The sequence below is a fragment of the Phyllopteryx taeniolatus genome, chromosome 15 (assembly GCF_024500385.1).
Source record: "Phyllopteryx taeniolatus isolate TA_2022b chromosome 15, UOR_Ptae_1.2, whole genome shotgun sequence".
Classification (NCBI taxonomy): domain Eukaryota; kingdom Metazoa; phylum Chordata; class Actinopteri; order Syngnathiformes; family Syngnathidae; genus Phyllopteryx; species Phyllopteryx taeniolatus.
Genome location: NC_084516.1, coordinates 20,301,045 through 20,321,815, shown reverse-complemented (window position 1 = coordinate 20,321,815; position 20,771 = coordinate 20,301,045). Strand labels below are relative to the sequence as shown.

At 46.1% G+C, this 20,771-nt stretch overlaps 1 protein-coding gene across 9 annotated transcripts in view; it reads right to left on the bottom strand.

Moving 5' to 3' along the window:
• whrna (whirlin a) overlaps nucleotides 1–20,771 on the bottom strand; it is a 150,341-nt gene that overhangs the window by 8,230 nt on the left and 121,340 nt on the right. For 4 of the 9 annotated variants that reach the window (XM_061799052.1, XM_061799048.1, XM_061799050.1 and 1 more), the window contains 6 exons: nucleotides 19,313–19,525; nucleotides 14,006–14,230; nucleotides 13,766–13,798; nucleotides 8,621–8,695; nucleotides 7,401–7,977; nucleotides 5,560–5,726 (listed from right to left, as the gene is read on the bottom strand). In XM_061799052.1, coding sequence (XP_061655036.1) covers nucleotides 5,560–5,726; nucleotides 7,401–7,977; nucleotides 8,621–8,695; nucleotides 13,766–13,798; nucleotides 14,006–14,230; nucleotides 19,313–19,525 — 1,290 coding nt within the window. The remainder of the gene's footprint in view (nucleotides 1–5,559; nucleotides 5,727–7,400; nucleotides 7,978–8,620; nucleotides 8,696–13,765; nucleotides 13,799–14,005; nucleotides 14,231–19,312; nucleotides 19,526–20,771) is intronic. The other 5 variants (XM_061799049.1, XM_061799051.1, XM_061799053.1 and 2 more) reach the window with 4 other exon arrangements.

Genomic DNA, 20,771 nt, shown 5'->3' with positions numbered 1-20,771 from the left:
GCTGCGTCGCTCGTATATTGAACTCGGGTGCCGTCCATTTCTTCTCATCATCCTTGAGACGGTTCTCCACCTTCATTGGAGTCCAGCTGTGTTTGATGACACTGATTGGACTTGATGAGGAAAGCCACACCCCTGTCTATAGAAGACCTTCCAGCTCACAGTGCATGTCAGAGCAAATGAGAATCATGAGGTCAAAGGAACTGCCTGAAGAGCTCAGAGACAGAATTGTGCCAAGGCGCAGATCTGGCCAAGGTTACAAAAAAATCTCTGCTGCATTTAAGATTCCTAAGAGCACAGTGGCCTCCATAATCCTTAAACAGAAGACGTTTGGGACCACCAGAAACCTTCCTAGAGCTGGTCGTCCGGCCAACCTGAGCAATCCTCTCCCCCGATGGCTTCTTCTTTACCTCTCTCTTGGTGAGAGAGGTAAAGAAGAACCCATAGGTCACTGTGGCTGAGCTCCAGAGATGCAGTCGGGAGGTGGGAGAAAGTTCTAGAAAGTCAACCATCACTGCAGCTCTCCACCAGTCGGGGCTTTATGGCAGACTGGCCCGACGGAAGCCTCTCCTCAGTGCGAGACACATGAAAGCCGACATGGAGAACACCTAAAGGACTCCAAGACGGTGAGAAATTACATTCTCTGGTCTGATGAGACCAAGATACGACTTTTTGGCCTTAATTCTAAGAGGTATGTGTGGAGAAAACCAGGCACTGCTCATCCCCTGTCCAATACAGTCCCAACAGTGAAGCATGGTGGTGGCAGCATCATGCTATGGGGGTGTTTTTCAGCTGCAGGGACAGGGAGACCGGTTGCAATCGAAGAAAAGATGAATGTGGTCAAGTACGCGGATATCCTGGACAAAACCCTTCTCCAGAGTGCTCAGGACCTCAGACGGGGCCGAAGGTTCAACTTCCAACAAGACAATGACCCTAGGCACACAGCTAAAATAACGGGGGACTGGCTTTAGAACAACTGCGTGACTGTTCTTGAATGGTCCAGCCAGAGCCTTGACTTAAACCCAATTGAGCATCTCTGGAGAGACCTGAAAATGGCTGCCCACCAATGTTCACCATCCAACCTGACAGAACTGGAGAGGATCTGCAAGGAGGAATGGCAGATGATCCCCAAATCCAGGTGTGAAAAACCGGTTGCATCATTCCCCAAAAGCCTCATGGCTGTATTAGCTCAAAAGGGGGCGTCTACTCAATACTGAGCAAAGGGTCTGTGTGATATTTCAGTTTTTCTTTTTGAATAACATTTTTTAACAATTGCGTTTTTTTCTGTCAATATCGGCTGCTGTGTGTACATTCATGAGGAAAAAAATTAACGTAAACGATTTATAGCAAATGGCTGCAATATAACAAAGAGTGAAACATTTAAGGGGGTCTGAATACTTTCCGTACCCACTGTATTACGGATATAAAGACAATGACAAATATGAGCAGCACTCGGGAAACTCACCAGTGTAACCTATTAAGTCAAAGCTTCCAAATTTTGGTCTTTCGTCTCACTTGGAGCAGAACCAACATTTCATAATTATGACTGGAAAAAATCATATCCATCATCAATGATCATTGATATGGGCGACAGGTGCAGCATGCCCCCCCGACCGCTTGTTTATTTGTTTTTAATCATACAATACAAAATCAGCAGCCCCCCCACGTCGACGGGAGACCTGGGAGCACTTTTCCTTTGCCAAGATAATGCCTCAACCTCACAGGTGTCACATACCAAGATGCTGATTAAACAGATGATTATTGCACAAGTAAGCCTTAGGCTGCCCACAATGAAAAGAACACTGCAAAACACACCACACAAGGCCACAGATGTCCCAGGTTGACTCCAAATGCCCACCAGAGCTATTGCCCCTGAAGTGAATGTTTGGTTCTCGAACACGAACGATCTCCGAAGGCGTTTCAGAGAATTTAGCAGTACATCCAAGTGGCCTAACAACACCAACCCAGAACCTCCACATCCTGCATCTTCACCTCCAAGATCGTCCGAGACCAACGACCCGCCGCTGCAACGATCGGTTTGCATAACCGAGGAATTTCTGCACAAACTGTTCGAAACGGTCTCAGGTAAGCTCTGCATGCTTTTCATTCTCATCAGGGTCTCAACCTGACTGCAGGTTGTAAACTGTTGTAAACTACTTGAATAGGCATACTCTAACATTCAATGCCATTTGGCACCACGACCATCAACTCATGTTGCAGTATGATAGCGCACGGCCCCATCTTGCGATATCCGAAAATCGGAAATCTAAAAATATCGCAGTTCTTGCATGGCCAGCATACTCCTTGGACATGTCACGTGTGTTCCGGTTCCTGCCAATATGCAGCAACTTTGCATGACCGTTGAAGAGTTGACCAACATTCTGCAGGCAAAAATCAACAAACTGATCAACTGTATGCGAAGGAGATGTGTTGCACTGCATGCCGTTGTACATCCACTGCTTAAGAAACCTGTGTGCTCGCCAATTTTAGACCTATCTCCAAACTTCCTGTCATGGGTGTGTGTTCCGGTTGTTGTTCCCCCCCCCCCCCCGTCTCGTACACACCTGCTCCTGAGAGCATCTTCCCCACCTGTGCCTCGTTCACCCTAATTCCACCTTCTCATTCTTTCTAGTCGCCAGTTCGTTGCACCTTGTCGTCGCGTTCCAGCATTCCTTGTTTCCACGTCACAGACTCACAGTAAGACGAGACCCTGTTCCCATTATCGACCACGTTTTTGGATACCGTTGCCTTTTTTGGATTGCCTGCCTGTGTATATTAAACCTCTCTTTGTGAAACTGTCCATTTTGTTTTGGAGTCGTGCATTTGCGGGTCCTATCCTCTGTTCCCTGTATTTATCTGTTTGGATGGGCAAAATCAGCAGCCCCCCCACTTCCCTGTATTTAAAAAAATCTTGGAAAAAGTTGTGCACACTCAACTTATCTGGAAGAGCATGATGTCCTAGAGGTTTTTCAATTTGGTTTTAGAACATTGCATAGCACAGAGTCAGCTTTGTTATAGTTGTAAATGACATTCTCATAAACAATTAATGCTTGTTCGCAAACAGCTCCGGGTTCTACGTGTATGTGCGTCTTGTCCCGGTGGGCCTAACAGCGGCATTTGATATGGTGGACCACCGTATCCTAGTGGCCAGATAACAGCACCTTGTGGGCATTAGCGGCAGCGCCCTGGAGTGGTTTAGATCCTATCTGATGGACAGACGTGTGTGCGGCTCTGCTCCCCTAGGAGTTCCACAGGATTACATTTGTTGTCAATGGGTTCTATGCTGGGTAATCCTCTCGTTGTTACTGTATGCGGATGACAGTCACATTCATGTCCCATTAAAAAAAAGATCAATAAAAACACTGTCATGTCTCGAAGACGTTCAAAGCTGGATGGCCTCGAGCTTTTCAATTTTCAAGGAAAAGAAAGCTGAAGTGACAGCGTTTGGTCCAGGTGGCCCTCCGCAGTGAGTAAATCCCCACTTCTTGACTTGGGTCCTTTGACATAATCGAAAGCCCACAGTCTCAAACGCGGGTTTTAAAATAGACACTGATATTAAATTGGATCGGCAAATCTATGCAGTAGTCATAGTAGTTCCAAACACGTGTTTGAGGAGCATTCCTCCACTTTCTCCGTCTTTTTTGCCGCCCGCCTGTCCCAGCTTTTATGGAACGTGTTGCAGCCATCCAATTCGAAGTGAATGATTATTTGCTAAAAACAATCAAGTTGATCAGTCGGAACATTCAATAGCTTGTCTTTGTAGTGTATTCAATGAAATATAGGTTGAAGATGTTTGTATTTATGTTTCACACAACGGCCCAACTTGATTGGAAGAGGCATCACATATAACTCCGGTCCTGCCCTCCGTCCACTGGCTGCCCGTGCATTTTACAATCCATTTAAACATTCTTTTATTCAATGTTGAACCTTGAAATGGTCTTGACCTGCCTTACCTGTTTGAGCTACTCCATCCCAAGCTGATCAGCTGCTTCTGGAGGTGCCAGATCTCGGACGAAGCTCAGAGGGGATACACCCCTTTCTGTTGCCCGATAAGCTCCCCCTCTCTATCCCTTTTTAAAAGTTGTCTTAAAAACCCACTTTTATTCTTTGGCTTTCAAAAGGGTTTCCGACTCTGCACCTGTTTTAGTGTTTTTTATTTGTTTTATTGTTTGAATTGTTCATCTTATGTTGTTTTCATTTTTAAGGTTGGTTTTTCTACTAAGTACAGCACTTTGTTTTCAGCTGTGAAAAAATTGAATTGAGTGAGTTGAGACAAATGGTGGTCACACCAGAAACTGACTGGTTTGATGACTTTCCCATTTTGGAGTGGTCGTTAATTGTGGGCAACCTAAAGACCCCGGCGCAATAATCCCGCATGTCTCATATGCCACACCCGTGAGACGGATGGATTATCTTGGCAAAGGAGACACAGATTTGCGATATTATATTTGAGAGAAATAGGCCATAGATCTTTGAATTCAGCTCATGGAGAAAAATGAGCAAGACCAAAAGTGCTCTGTTGCATTTGATAAAACTGAGAACAATGTAATGGCCTTCAGGGAGCTTCTCTTATTTAAAATCAAAGGGTAAAATCAAATGGAATCACGATTATATTTTAGTTTCTGGATTTGTCCGACAAACCTGTACTTAAATGGCAGTTCAAATGTCCAGTTGAGAAAGGGATCGCAGTGGAAAGATGGTTTTGAAAGTACAACAAACTGCCAAACCGGTGGCATGTCATCCACTGACTTTGTCTTTGGAGGTTCCACTGTTCATGAACTTGCTGAAACACAAATGCGTGCTAGACCCCAGAATGGCTTCGAAGCAACTTGTAACGTAGGAAAGTTTCTTAGCACAGACAATCTTAAATGTCCCTCCCACTCAGAACACACTTACTTGGATTATTGTTATTGTCAGTTTGAAATAGCATTCTAACAGAGTAGGCACTGTCTTTCATTCCATATATATATATACATCTAAAAATAAACCCTAATAACTTATCATCATCATCACCAACAAAGCTTCAGCATTTCTGACCTTCATCATTGAACACTGCAGTGTGGGATGAAATAAAAGATGGAATATTTGCGTGGATGAATAAAATAAATGGCAAAACAAAAACAAAAAAAAAGTAAACAGAGGGAGGATGTTCCACATGGACGTCGACATTTATGAGGACCGACAGCGACAAATGATTCCCCCAGTATTTTTCACACTACATCAAATGATAATAATTGAATGAAGTAGATTGAAAATGTGACTGACATCATTTTCAAGACTTCTTCACAGTGGTGGAGTGTGAGCAACAAAGGCCTTTGGGGGCTCTTACGATAGCTGTGTGTCAGTGCGAGAGAAGCCCAGAGCTTCCGTCTACTTAGTCCCTCGCACGCGCATCAATGAACCGAGGTTGGCAGAGGAGCCTCGGTCGAACACAACAGGCAGGCCTCGATTCAACTGCTCCTCACAGAGGTAGAGATCGAGCAGCAGACACGGTTTTGGAATCCAATTAGGCATTCCCCTCAACTATTAATATGCTCATTCATTTTGGAAGTACCCCCTCACCGGTTTGGCGGGGTTGTCCCCCCCGCCCCCCTGGGTGCCTCGAGGGTGTCGTGCGCATGAGGAATGGGAGCTGCTGCCTCTGGTGATGTGTCCTGACTCAGCTATGTCCACACCGCTGTCCTCACTGAGAGTCTGGCCACTGTCTGACAGCTGAGACAGGGCGCCACCTGAGGGGGGGGGGGGGGGGGAGCAGGCACACGCGACGTCAGCATTTGAACTCTCTCTGGACTACATCGGTGCTTTTGTCTTCCGACGCCATGAGCTCGACCTTAACAGCACTCTTTTTTCTATCGTACATTTTTGGTTGTGTTAGCATCCAATTAATTCATTAATCACCCAATTTGTGCCGTTTGTCTCTTCTTCATGTCATGTGTTGCCGTGACACTTCCTGTTTCACGGAGGCAAACAGAAGGCGGAAAAAAATGCATATACATTTATCCAGATCCGCAACAAAATGTACCATTTTTCCTCGGTTTCATGAAAACGGGTCTTCTATTTTTTTTTCATACTATTGACCTTTTTTTTTACTGCCCCGAAAGAGGCCTTTAAAACAGCAAAGCTAATGGCGGCTCACGCTTTTGTGCAGTCCTCCTTCCCTCCCAATGCAACGCCTTGGGCCTTTTTTCTTTTTCTTACCTTAACAGTGCTTTTCAGTTTCGAATAGCTACATCATTTCATTACAAAATTCAAGAAGAGAATTGGAATGGACATCTGGGTTTGACAAGAGGAAGTATTTATGTCTGTTATCCAGTATTGAGCACGCAGTTGCAGTCATACTGGATCATAGCTTTGAAACTTGACTTGGTAATATATGGTATGTTGATGTCGTTCAATGTAACACACGCTTTGCATGCAAGATGACAGATGTGTGCAATTTTATTGGCGCGATAAAATGTTGGGATCCCGAATATGATTATGTCATGGCCGCCAGCTGCAACTTCAATGCACATTGTGCTCAGCTGTTGTGCTCTCGTTGTGGATTCAATGAAATAAAACAAGTCCGTTCTTTTCCCCTGCATTGTCGTGGCAAAACTATCTTCAAAATGTTCTTCCACTCCATTAGGGATATTTAGTTTGTGTGCAGATGAGAGACAGGCAGACTCATATAATGACTTCAGTAATTTGCTGCTTTTCCACAATTAGCTCCCAATTAACTGCACACGACAGCAAGAATCTTAAAATGTTTGAATGAGATTTTGATAGCGCTAAAGAAAGCTTTTCATTTGGAAGCGACAACATAGTTACATTTTGTGGAATAATCTTGAGGAAAGTTTCATCAGACCGCCTAGTAGTGGATCCAAAGAGCGTGATTCATTGAGCGATAACCATTGTATGCTGCACTTTGGAATGCCCTTCATTCAGGCTTTTATTTATAACGTTCTAAAGTTTTGTGGGTGTCTCTATTGTTGCGCAGGTGTGGGCCTATGTGACAAATGGACAAAAAATAGTTCAAAGGATGTCTGGTGTTCAGTCCTCTTTTTGTTATCTTTGTTATTCTAAATATATTTGTATGAGCTCAGTGCACCTCATTTGAGCCAGCGTCCAGGGTAGATTCGATTTGAGTCGTTGCATCTTTTTGAGTTCTAAAGCAAACACACGGACATGGTTTTTGAGTACGGATTGGCGATGAAGTGCTGAAAATCTGGGTGTCCGCGCTGGCTGAAAGAGTTCATTTTGACCATGAAAAATTGATGAACTCAGGTGCGTTTTGAATCCTACGTGTATGAATTTATTGAGGTGATTATCTTGCTCCTTTCTTTCTTTCTTCTTGAATTTGCTGTAGTTCATTGAACACATTGTATATTGGAACCAATGATTTTAGTTTGCCCAAGCTTTCTCACCTCTAGCTTGGGGCAGCGGCCGCACCTCATTGACGTCGGGCTCTGCGTCGGGCCTGTGAACCTCCACTGTGACAAACTGCTGCTTAAAGCCTGGAGAGGAGGCTTCGGACATGGCAGCTGCTTTAAGGGGAAGAGAAGGAGGTGGAGGAGGTGCGGGTAGTGGGGGCGGAGGCGGCGGTGAAGGAGACGCGTCGGCGAGTTTGGCGCCCCCGCTTGGGGACCGGACGCGTGGAAAAGGGCCGATACTCTGTTGAGCAACCTTGGACAATCGAGTGGGCGTTTTGTGTTCTCTCCTGGAAGGTGCCAAGAGTTCTTTCTTTCGGATGGCCGCATAGTCCCGGGTAGGCAACAATGGGGGATCTTGTTTGCGATGTGCAGAGGGTGAGGAGGGGGTGTGACCTGGCTTTTTGTTGCGGTTAGGGCGAGCGGGGGCTGCGAAGTGCAAGCCCGAGTGTGTGGATTCGGACGAGGGGCATTTGTTGAGCTGGTCTCGTCTACTCTCGCGCCTCTGCACCCCTGATGGGGGCGGAGGCTTGAAGGAAGGGGGAGAGTCAGCTGTGGTGGACTGTACGTCATCCTGAAGTGAGAGAATAGGGTTTGCATGATAGATAAGGAATGTGTAAAGGACGTACTGCGCGTTAGAAAACAACAATTAAGCAATGTAAATTGATGCGGATTCTCAACAAACACCGTATTGTTCCATTGAACTACTGGGCCGCTCTTCAATTGCGGAACTTCTAGATATTCAAGTGCTTACATCCGGGTGGAAATGTTGGAATTCGACACTTTGGTGGAGTGAACAATACCGAGACATGAGTGACCACAAATGCATGAAGTGAGAAATAAAATCACATTATCAAAAAGAAAATGAAGAATGATTTGAGAAAGTAGGCAGGAAGTGAAGTGACTAAAAGCTTTCTTCTTGACTTGTTTTTCACCCCCTGCTGACATCGAAAGAGAGGCAGAAGACTGGAATATTGTGATTGGCCTTTGCTCACCTTTTTCCATTCAATAAAAAAAAGATAAGTCTTCAACCTTGCTTTGGTGCAAATGCTTGTTACGCTCCAACAAAAGCCTGCAGGTCAGATTTTCGGTGAGCCTCATCCATTCTTACCATTGCATCAGTTCCATTTGAAAAAAGCCCTCTCTGACTCCCTTGTACCATTTCCACGTTTATCGGACCAAACCGGCGTTTGCGTGTGCCAGGCCGCAGGGCTCACCAGAGAGATGTCAGCCAGCGGTGTGTTCAGACTTTCCAAGGGATCCTGCTGATTAATATCCAGCACACTGTCGTCCTAAAAGAGGTACGACAGAAATGGATGAGGGCAAAGAAGAAATACAAAAGAGTCAAACGAGAGAAGAGGGAGCAACCTGTGAGCAGATGTTACAAACAAGTGTGCATTTATCCCAAAACAAATGGAAAATGTGATTTACAAGAAGTGTGAAGAGCTTTCAAAAGACATGCTTACATTTGCACACACACACAAACGCACACACATGCTCTGCCCCAATATCTCGGTCCAACATCCCAGGTGAGGAAGAAGTCATTTGCGGACGCTGAGCAAAGGGTTAAGAGACAAGCTGAGTTCAGAAAAATGCTGCCCTTCATTGAACAAAACCCAAAACAGAAGCCCCATCAATTCTGCTTAATGACTCGCTGGGAGCACTTACACACAATTCCATTTAAAAGATGGGGTCCATGCTTTTGAAGAGTCAGTGTGCATGCTACTTCCAAATGACATCGTAGAAATGATCAGTGCGTTCACCCGGCGGTGTACAATGGGTCGCCGTCGCCTGAGGAATGACCAAAAGCGCTCCCAGGGTCTGTCTGGGTGCTAATTAAGAGCCGCTGCAGTCACAAAACGTTTTTTTTTTTTTTTTTTTTTTGTGGGACTGTGCATCAGTCTGCTCATTTACATAAACATGCAATGCAAACGTCAGTCTGAGAACAGGATTCTTCAAGTTGCAAAATGCATGCCACTCGCCCACTATGTGTGCAGTCGTTGACCGTGTGCCTGGAATTGCATCTGGTTTAAAAATGTCAGTCTTTACTGTCTTGCTACCTAGCACTCGAATCTTTTGGATAGCGTATCGTCATTACCCATTGGTCAACACACAATGAGAATGAATAGCAATGTCCACGTAGAAATACATGCACACGAATACACTAAAAAAGCAGACGCTTATTTCTATCAAGATCATTTTGTCTATCCGGATGCAATTGACCCTCACTCGCATGGCGACCACTGACTGGCTAAAACAGCTTTTTTCCAACAGTAGGGTCTGCAGACTGGACGCGGATATCATTCGATGCAGAAGAAGACAATAGAATAAACAATGTGAGACCGAAGGTCAACAACTGCAGGCTAAAGACTAATGTTAACGTCCTGTATAATTTCTGCTAAGGAACAAAAGTGCCTGACAAATTGGTGTACTGATAGCCATTCACAATCACTTTCACACATTCACCGAGTGGGAACTGAACTCACGCTGTCGGGCGAGTGAACTACACAATCCGTGACTTTATTCTTGAAGAGCCTTGAGTCGATCAATACATTTGTCAAATTGTAAATCCAAAAATGCCATCGAGGATTCTTAAAATGTGTTTCGGTTGAGCTGGTTGAGTCCGTTTGAAAAAACAAACAAAACAAAAAAAAAAAACACTAACAACTAGTGCTGTGGCATAAGGTATGTATTGTAATTTCATTTCTTTTTGTGGGTATTATTTAGACAGTATCCTTTGTACACTGTAAACTTCTCAGCACACAAAGGAAAAAAAGTCGGGTCGCGGGGGCAGCAGCCTCAGCAGGGAAGCCCAGACTTCCCTCTCCCCAGCCACTTCCTCTAGCTCTTCCGAGGGGCACCCAGACAAGCCGAGAGACGTATCTCTCCAGCGTGTCCTGGGTCGTCCCCGGGGTCTCCTCCCGGTGGGACGTGCCCGGAACACCTCACCGAGGAGGCGTCCAGGAGGCACCCTAAACAGATGCCCGAGCCACCTCATCTGGCTCCTCTCAATGCGGAGGAGCAGCGGCTCTACTCTGAGCCCCTCCCGGATGACCGAGCTTCTCACCCTATCTCTAAGGGACAGCCCGGACACCCTGCGGAGGAAACTCATTTTGGCCGCTTGTATCGGGGATCTTGTTCTTTTGGTCACGACCCACAGCTCGTGACCATAGGTGAGGGTAGGAACGTAGACCGACCGGTAAATCGAGAGCTTCTCCTTTCGGCTTAGCTCCTTCTTCACCACAACGGACCGATACAAAGTCCGCATCACTGCAGACGCTGCACCGGTCCACCTGTCAATCTCCCGTTCCATTCTTCCCTCACTCGTGAACAAGACCCCGAGATATTTGAACTCCTCCACTTGGGGCAGGATCTCATCCCAGACCCGGAGTGGGCACTCCACCCTTTTCCGACTGAGGACCCTGGTCTCAGATTTGGAGGTGCTTATTTTCATCCCAGCCGACCGCTCCAGTGAGAGTTGGAGATCACGGCTTGATGAAGCCAACAGGACCACATCATCTGCAAAAAGCAGAGATGCAATTCTGAGGCCACCAAACCGGATCCCCACGACGCCTCGGCTGCGCCGAGAAATTCTGTCCATAAAAGTTAGGAACAGAATCGGTGATGGGCAGCCTTGGCGGAGTCCAACACTCACCGTAAACGAGTCCGACTTACTGCCGGCAATGCGTACCAAACTCTGACTCCGGTCGTACACGGACCGAACAGCCCGTATGGCCCGGTGGTTCGGTACCCCATACTCCCGAAGCATCCTCCATAGGAATCCATGAGGGACACGGTCGAACGGCTTCTCCAAGTCCACAAAACACTAGACTGGTTGGGCGAACTCACATGCACCCTTGAGGACTCTGCCGAGGCTGAAGAGCTGGTCCACTGTTCCACGGCCAGGATGAAAACCACACTGCTTCTCCTGAATCTGAGATTCAACTTCCTGACGGACCCTCCTCTCCAGCACTCCTGAATAGACCTTACCAGGGAGGCTGAGGAGTGTGATCCCCCTGTAGTTGGAACACACCCTCCGGTCCCCCCTTCTTAAAAAGGGGGACCACCACCCCAGTCTTTCAATCCAGAGGCACTGTCCCCAATGCCCACGCGATGTTGCAGAGGCGTGTCAACCAGGACAGCCCCACAACATCCAGAGCCTTTAGGAACTCCGGGCGAATCTCATCCACCCCCGGGGCCTTGCCACAGAGGAGCTTTTTAACCACCTCAGTGACCTCAACCCCAGAGATAGGAGAGCCCGCCTCAGAGAACCCAGACTCTGCTTCCTCAAGGGAAGGCGTGTCGGTGGAATTGAGGAGGTCTTCGAAATATTGTCCCCACCGATTCACAACGTCCCGAGTCGAGGTCAGCAGTGCCCCATCCCCACTATACACAGTGTTGATGGTGCACTGCTTCCCCCTCCTGAGACGGCGGCTGGTGGACCAGAATTTCCTCGAAGCCGCCCGGAAGGGTTGCAGAGGTAAGAACACTACATTAACCTGGGAGGTGAGCATATGTGAAAAGGGATAAACATATTGCATCATCCTATTCTCCATTCATCCATCCGTCCATCCAAGTGAGCTTTTCCCACCTGACTTTGTGCAATAGGCGGGGTAAACCTTAGACTGGCCGCCAGTCAACTGCAGAGCACATACAAACAGCAATTCACACTCAAATTTATCTCGATTTAGAAATAAAATGGGCGGCACGGTAGACGACTGGTTAGCACATCTGCCTCACAGTTCTGAGGACCCAGTTCAAAGCCGGCCTCCTCTGTGTGGTTTTCGCCAGGTACTCCAGTTTCCTCCCATCGATCCCATCCATTTTCTGAGCCGCTTCTCCTCACAAGGGTCGCGGGCGTGCTGGAGCCTATCCCAACTGTCATCGGGCAGGAGGCGGGGTACACCCTGAACTGGTTGCCAGCCAATCGCAGGGCACATAAAAACAAACAACCCTTCGCACTCACATTCACGCCTAAGGGCAATTTAGTGTCTCCAATTCATGCATGTTTTTGGGATGTGGGAGGAAACCGGAGTGCCCGGAGAAAGCCCACGCAGGCGCGGGGAGAACATGCAAACTCTACACAGGCGGGGACGGGGATTGAACCCCGCACCTCAGAACTGTGAGGCTGACGCTCTAACCAGTCGTCCACCGTGCCGCCCAGTTTCCTCCCACATCCCAAAAACATGCATGGTAGGTTAATTGAAGACTAAGTTGCCCGTAGGTGTGAATGTGAGTCCGAATGGTCGTTTGTGCCCTGCGATTGGCTGGTGACCAGTTCAGGGCGCACCCTGCCTCTCGCCCAGAGTCGGTTGAGATCGGCTCCAGCACGCCCGCGACCCTAGTGAGGAGAAGCGGCATGGAAAATGGATAGAAATAAAATGCTGTTGGAACTAGCCATCCATTTCCTAAACTGTCTGTCCTCATTAAGGTTGCTTTAGCTGGAGCCTGTCCCAGCTGACTCTGGGCGAGAGCTGGGGTTCACCCTAGACTGCTCGCCAGCCCATCGCATATACAGACAAACAAGCATTCAGACTCACATTTACACCTATGGACAATTTAGTCTTCAATTAACCGAACCTACATATTTTTTAAATGTGGGAGGAAGCCGGAGTACTCGGAGAAAAACAACGCAAGGGCAAAGAGAATATACCTACAAACTGCACACAGATAGGTTGGAGCCCGTATTTGAATCCCCAACCTTATTTTCCATCATTATAATGAATGCGATTGGTTGAGGCTGTACCCCGCTTCTCGCTTCTCAAGCACGCCCGCCACCCTAGTGAGGAGAAGCGGTACAGAAAATGGATGGATCGATGGATGTATTTTCACTTTCGGTCATAAGCAATATGCTCTCCGCAAACATGACCTGGAATTTGGAGTTTCCACTGTGGAAAGAAAATAACACAGAGACCAAAACACGGCATCCAAAAAATATCACTGCAGAACCAAATGCAACAATTATATATAGGTACCCACAGGAAGAATTTGCAAGGCATATATTTGCAATGGAAAGTGCATCAGATCAGATCGTGTTAGAAACAAAGAGTGGAAAAGAAATCCATCTAATCGGTTTCCAATACAAGAATGTATTGTGCTGAATCGAGGAAGGCAGTCCTAAGAGATCAAATGCACACAATTGAGACATGAAAAATCCTTTTACGGGAGCGAAATGGAAGACAATTGTCCAGTTGATGTTCACTTGAACCCCTTCTTTGTAATATAATGAACAGTTTTGATTTGTTCCTTTTCTCATGGCATCTCGTACACATCTGCCCACAGGGAATTGAACAAGCCCTTCTCCCACTGTGCATCCAGCATGTGTGGGTTGGTGCTTCATCATTTTCAAAAGTTACTCCTACCTCCATCATATCTATCAGCCAGAGTAGCCTTTCCTACCAGGGGTAGGGGGAGATTAGAGGGTTATAGCAGTAGAACCAAAACACATCCTTTTTCAAACTGTATCAATATTTGCCATTACAAAAGGAAAGTAGCAAGACATGACATTGCCAAATGCCCCCAACACACACACACACACACACCATAGAGAGATTGTGCCTTGTCATCTACTTCACGCTGTTTTATTCAGCAGTACCACGTACCCGGGCGGAGCTCAAAGTGGTGTTAGTCACGAAGCTGCCTGAAGACGAGGTCAGAGTGTCAGGGTATGACACCACGGATAGAGAGTCCGGTTGGAGTGGTGGAGGCGCTCCTGCTGTGCCCTGTCTTGCTTTGAGAGCCTGAATTTCACGGCGTAACACGAGTCCATCAAAACGCTCCAGGTCCTGCGGGCTGACCAGGCCTCGCACTTCTGACAGCAGAGAGAACTGCGGGAAGACAATGATGGTAGACGTAAACCTGCAATTAAAAGTCTTTAGGGGATCTAGAGAAAAAGAAACTGTGATTGAAACATGCACATGCCACATAATGGAACACTAGTTTATCACTTGGACACTACTCACAAAACGTTGGGAGTATTCTGCTTGCTGGTCCTAAAATGCCCTTTTTTGGGAGGAGTGTATGTTGTTCTTTGGAAGCTGAAGTTGTACAATTCTGAATCTCACCTATATTTTTAGAAAAATAGACCTCTAACTTATTGAACCGTCGTCATGTATTTTAGAAGCGTAGGTTTCGACTTCCAGTCTCCTGCTCGATAGAGAACACATTCACTGCAGTTTTTCAATTTAAGTAACTGTTGTTGCTAACTGTATCCATCGGAGAGAGAACTGATGACTTAAATGACATTCTGATATTGAGGCACTTGTGAAGGCTAAAAGATGCCAAGTTTCCGGAGCAGAGCAAGCCTATTTCCCTATAAAATGCTGGGGCACCTTTGCACTACAGTTCTGTGAAAACCTCCATATTTTAAGCCACTGAATATTGAAAAATCTCAGTCAACAACTTCAGTTTACAAGATATGTTTGGTAGAACCCTTTTTATGTTTTTTTTCTTTCACTGCCACAACTTGTACATATTTTCTGTATACATTTACAATTTAGGCGGACAACTATACACTGAATAGTTACCAGTTAAATATGGATGGTGCGATGAGTCAGTTGAGGTCAAGATTTCCAGATGGCTGTGGAAATTTATGTGAATTTAAAATAACTTCTACAGTTCAACAGAGTTGTTTTATAAATGGTACATACAGTATTTAGATCCACCTTGATCTGTAGGTTGCACGTGTAAATGAAAAAGATTCCTTATACTGTTGAAATTGCAATCCTTTTTCTTTCAAGAATTCTGATTACTCATATGATTTGCAACAAGATAATAATCAATTCATGTGAATATATTCCAAATGTACTTGTAATTATTTGCACCGAAACAATGGGAACATTTTGGAATAATTATTCATAGCTTCTTCTTCTTTTCCTTTGGGCTTGTCCCTTGAGGGGTCGCCACAGCGCGTCATCCTTTTCCATGAGAGCCTATCTCCTGCATCCTCCTCTCCAACACCAACTGCCATCATGTCTTCTTCCCTCACGACATCCATCAACCTTCTCTTTTGGTCTTCCTCGAGCTCAATTGCCTGGCAGCTCCATCCTCATCATCCTTCTACCAATATACTCACTCTCTCTCCTCTGGACGTGTCCAAACCATCCAAGTCTGCTCTCTCTAACTTTGTCTCCAAAACATCTCCCTCTGATGAGCTCATTTCTAATTTGATCCAACCTGGTCACTCCGAGAGCGAACCTCAACATCTTCATTTCCGCCACCTCCAGCTCTGCTTCCTGTTGTCTCTTCAGTGCCACTGTCTCTAATCCGTCCATCATGGCTGGCCTCACCACTGTTTTATAAACGTTGCCCTTCCTCCTAGCAGAGACTCTTCTGTCACATAACACACCTGACACCTTCCTCCACCCGTTCCAACCTGCTTGGACCCGTTTCTTCACTTCCCGACCACACTCACCATTGCTCTGGACGGTTGACCCCAAGTATTTCAAGTCCTCCACCCTTGCTATCTCTTCTCCCTGTAGCCTCACTCTACCCCCACCACCCCTCTCATTCATGCACATATATTCTGTTTTACTTCGGCTAATCTTCATTCCAGTGCTTGCCTCCATCTTTCTAACTGTTCCTCCACCTGCTCCCTGCTTTCACTGCAGATCACAATGTCTTCTGCAAACATCATGGTCCACGGGGATTCCAGTCTAACCTCATCTGTCAGCCTGTCCAACACCACTGCAAACAGGAAGGGGCTCAGGGCTGATCCCTGATCCAGTCCCACCTCCACCTTAAATTCGTCTGTCACACCAACAGCACACCTCACCCCTGTTCTGCTGCCCTCGTACATGTCCTGTATTATTCTTCTCTCCCACTCCAGACTACCACATGCAGTACCACAGTTCCTCTGTGGGCACTCTGTCATAGGCTTTCTCTAGATCTACAAAGACACAATGTAGCTCCTTGTGACCTTCTCTGTACTTTTCTATCAACATCCTCAAGGCAAATAATGCATCTGTGGTACTTTTTCTAGGCATGAAACCATATTGTTGCTCGCAAATACTCACTTCTGTCCTGAGTCTAGCCTCCACTACTCTTTCCCATAACTTCATTGTGTGGCTCATCAACTTTATTCCTCTATAGTTCCCACAGCTCTGCACATCACCTTTGTTCTTAAAAATGGGCACCAGTACACTTTTCCTCCATTCCTCAGGCATCTTCTCACCCGCTAGAATTCTATTGAACAAGCTGGTCAAAAACTCCACAGTCACCTCTCCAAGAATGTCACAGGAATGTCATCAGGACCAACTGCCTTTCCATTTTTCATCCTCTTTAATGCATTTCTAACTTCCCCCTTACTAATCATTGCCACTTCCTGGTCCACCACACTTGCCTCTTCTACTCTCCCTTCTCTCTCATTTTCCTCATTCGTCAACTCCTCGAAGTATTCTTTCCATCTAGCTAGCACACTGCCGGCACCAGTCAACATATTTCCATCTCTATCCTTAATCACCCTAACCTGCTGCACATCCTTCCCATCTCTATCCCTCTGTCTGGCCAGCCTGTATAGATCCTTTTCTCCTTCTTTAGTGTCCAACCTGCCATACATGTCATCATATGCCTCTTGTTTGGCCTTTGCCACCTCTACCTTTGCCCTGTGTCGCATCTCAATGTATTCCTTTCGCCTCTCCTCGGTCCTCTCAGTGTCCCACTTCTTCTTAGCTAACCGTTTTCCTTGTATGATTTCCTGTACTGTGATGTTCCACCGAGCTAAGTCTCCTTCTCTCCTTTCCTGCCAGAAGATACACCAAGTACTCTCCTGCCTGCCTCTCTGATCACCTTGGCTGCAGTGGTCCAGTCTTCTGAAAGCTCCTCCCGTCCACCGAGAGCCTGTCTCACCTCTTCCCGAAAAGCTGCACAACACTCGTCCTGTCTCAGCTTCCACCACATGGTTCTCTTCCCTGCCTTTGTCTTCCTAATCTTCCTCCCCACCACCACCATCATCTTACACACCACCATCCTTTGCTGTCTAGCCACACTCTTCCCTACCACAACGTTACAGTTGGTAACCTCCTTCAGATGACATCGTCTGCACAAGATGTAATCCACCTGCGTGCTTCTACCTCCGCTCTTGTAGGACACCCTATGTTCGTGCCTCTTCTGGAAAAAAGTGTTCACTACAGCCATTTGCATCCTTGTTGCAAAGTCTACCACCATCTGTCCCTCCAAGTTCCTTTCCTGGATGCCGTACTTACCCATCACTTCTTCATCACCCCCATTTCCTTCACCAACATGTCCATTACAATCTGCACCAATCACGACTCTCTCTCTGTCTGGGATGCTCAGAACTACTTCGTCTAGCTCCTTCCAGAATTTCTCTTTCACCTCTAGGTCGCATTCTACCTGTGGGGCATAGCCACTAATCACATGATACACAACACCCTCAAATTCAAGTTTCAGCCTCATCATTCGATCTGCTACTCTTTTCACCTCCAAGACATTCTTAGCCAACTCTTCTTTTAAAATAACCCCGACTCCATTTCTCTTCCCATCTACACCATGGTCAAATCATTTAAACCCTGTCCCTAAACTTCTAGCCTTACTGCCTTTCCACCTGGTCTCCTGGACACACACTATATCAACCTTTCTGCTAATCATCATGTCAACCAACTCCCGAGATTTTCCTGTCATAGTCCCAACATTCAAAGTCCCCACATTCAGTTCTAGGCTCTGTGCTTTCCTCTTCTCTTTCTGCCGAAGAACCCGCTTTCCACCTCTTCTTCTTCTTTGACTTCGATCCACAGTAGCTGAATTTCCAACAGCGCCCTGCAGGTTGACGGCGCCGGTGGCGGACGTTGTTAACCCGGGCCACGACCGATCCGGTATGGAATTCTTTGGATGAACGCTCATATTTGTTCGGCAAGGTTTTAAGCCGGATGGCCTTCCTAACGCAACCCTCTGCATTTATCCGGGCTTGGGACCGGCCTACAGTTTGCACTGACTTGTGCCCCCCATAGGGCTGCATTAATTATTCATAGCTTATTCAGCCTCATATATACTAGTCCAGCTCACTTGAGATCAAATTGGGCTGAATGTGGCCCGGAAACTAAAATGAGTTTGACACCCCTGGTATGGATAAAGTTGTAATGACAATATGAGGACTATACAGGATGTATAATCGAAGGTTTGATGCAAACCCCACACAGGAGGACTTGAGCCAAGATTCGAAGCCAGGCGTTAAATGTGAGGCAAACATCCTAACCACGAAATCACTGCACTACCAGTATATATCATATCGGCACACTAATCTGCTCATAACCCTGGTTACTGTGCCGTCTTTCAATTTACAGTCATATCAGCTCCCGTCACTCATACATTCCTGCGCACATTCCATTGTTCTGCATCACGAACAATCGAAATAAATGCAAACACAGAATACAATATTAAATAATCACATTTCTTCAGTAAATTAAAAATCCCTTTTCCATGATTGATTAGTGTGATTGTCAATATATGTGTGCCATTCAGTGATCATAAAATGCGTTCCAATGTTAACAGTGAACAATTGCCCTTAAAGTCTTAACAAAGACAAGTACTGACTAACAAATTTGATTGTGACCCATTTTTTTTAACCTACCATTGATTCTGCCAACATTTTCTACAGTTCAGAAAAAAACCTGAAACTGTAAAAAGTGTCAGACGTTGTAGTTCTTAATATAGTACAAGGCATCGGAAAAAGCTTTCTACTTGAGCCTTGAGCCTTGGTTTTCTTGTTTATTTATAATACTGACAAAAAAAGTAGTGGAAGGAAAAACAAAACAGAACGGGATATCAACAAATAACCCCTGCAGAAATCTCCAAAGATTCACATAATGAAGCAAATAACCTGCTCCGCCGCATGGACCTTGGTGTTTTTTTTAACTTGACCTTTTTATCCTTTCTTTGGCTCCTTTGTCTCTCACCTTTGCATTTGTGTTGAGCAGCTCGAATAACGCCATGACCAGCTGCTCCACGCCAATATGTCCGTCCCGGTACTCTTCCAAGTAGTAGCCCATAGTTTGCCGCTCCGACTCAGTCAGAAGGTGACGGGCTTGCTCTTCTAGCATAGCTCTGGACTGGTTCACCAGGCTAGATAAGGTCACCTGAGATCCGGCCATACCCTTATAAAAACCAGACTGAAAAGATACACAAATAGCCGATTTATCATCACACAATTCCTTTTGTTTTATTTACAGTAGTTGAGTTGGAGGAAAAGTAACCTTTTTAAGAGAGTATTACATGGTTTTCTGGACAAACTGAGAGGACCAATGAGAGTGAGACCAACAAGTTGAGAGGAAGCGGCAAAAGGGTGGGGAAAGAAAGCTGGCTGTGGAATCGAAGTGCTATGAGGAATAAGGATAAAAGATGGACACTGAAGGGGATGTGATGGATAGGATTGTGAGGGAAAGGATGAGGACAGAAGATGGCAGCTTGTTGCTTGCCCGCAGTAAATGCTTGGAAAGAAGATGGTGCTGGTTGGAGGGAAAAGAGACAAAGACAAAAAGGCTTGGGGGGCAAGAAGGCTAAAAGCACAGGGACTCTGAGGTGAAGGTGGAGCACGATAAGGAGGGGTGTTAAAGACAGGGAGCTCATCGGTGTGGAGCAAGATCATAAATTCCTCCCACATACAATGAAGAACCCGTCGGTCGTCCGTATAAATCCGCATCGTCCACTGTCATCATGCCGTGCCAAAATGGAAGTTTACAGCAGGACAGAATCAGTGCTGTTCAGACGTGTGGGCAGAACCGACTTTCTTCCCACGACATATGCCAACAATCACAGGGGTGACACTGTCACTATAGTAACAGAGGAGCAGCCATTATTAATTGCGGCATCTGCCTCTTGTCCGTTCTGATTTCAAAGTGGAAATGTTGAAAGTCAAGCATTCAGTTGAGTTTGCAGTGATGTAGAACTGTACAATGTTGCCCCAGGAGGGTTAGTGCAAGAGGTCTGCCACGAATAATGACGAGCGAGGAAGTCATGCATTCCCACAATCAGGTTTGTGATGTACTTGCTTGACATCGTGAAGCTCCTCCCTTAACTTCAACTTAGTGCCTTGGTACCAAGAAGCCACAAGATGGCGCCAAAGAAATATTGTTTTTTTTTATAGGCATGGCTTTTGACACAAGGACAAAAACCGCAAATCGGTCCGTTTTTCAGCAAATAACAGAGGATAGTTTCAAATTAGCAATCTGTGAACGGGCGTACAGTGGAATCTCGATAAAATGGACCCTGATATAAGGGATCCAACGGACTGTCAGGACCAAACAATGTGTCTAAAAATAGTTTCCCTTTGTCACTTAAACTGCCGAAATTGGCCGCTGCTTACCGGTGCTGCGGCACAATACAGGCAGAGACTGGGAAGACACGTGTTCCCGGGTC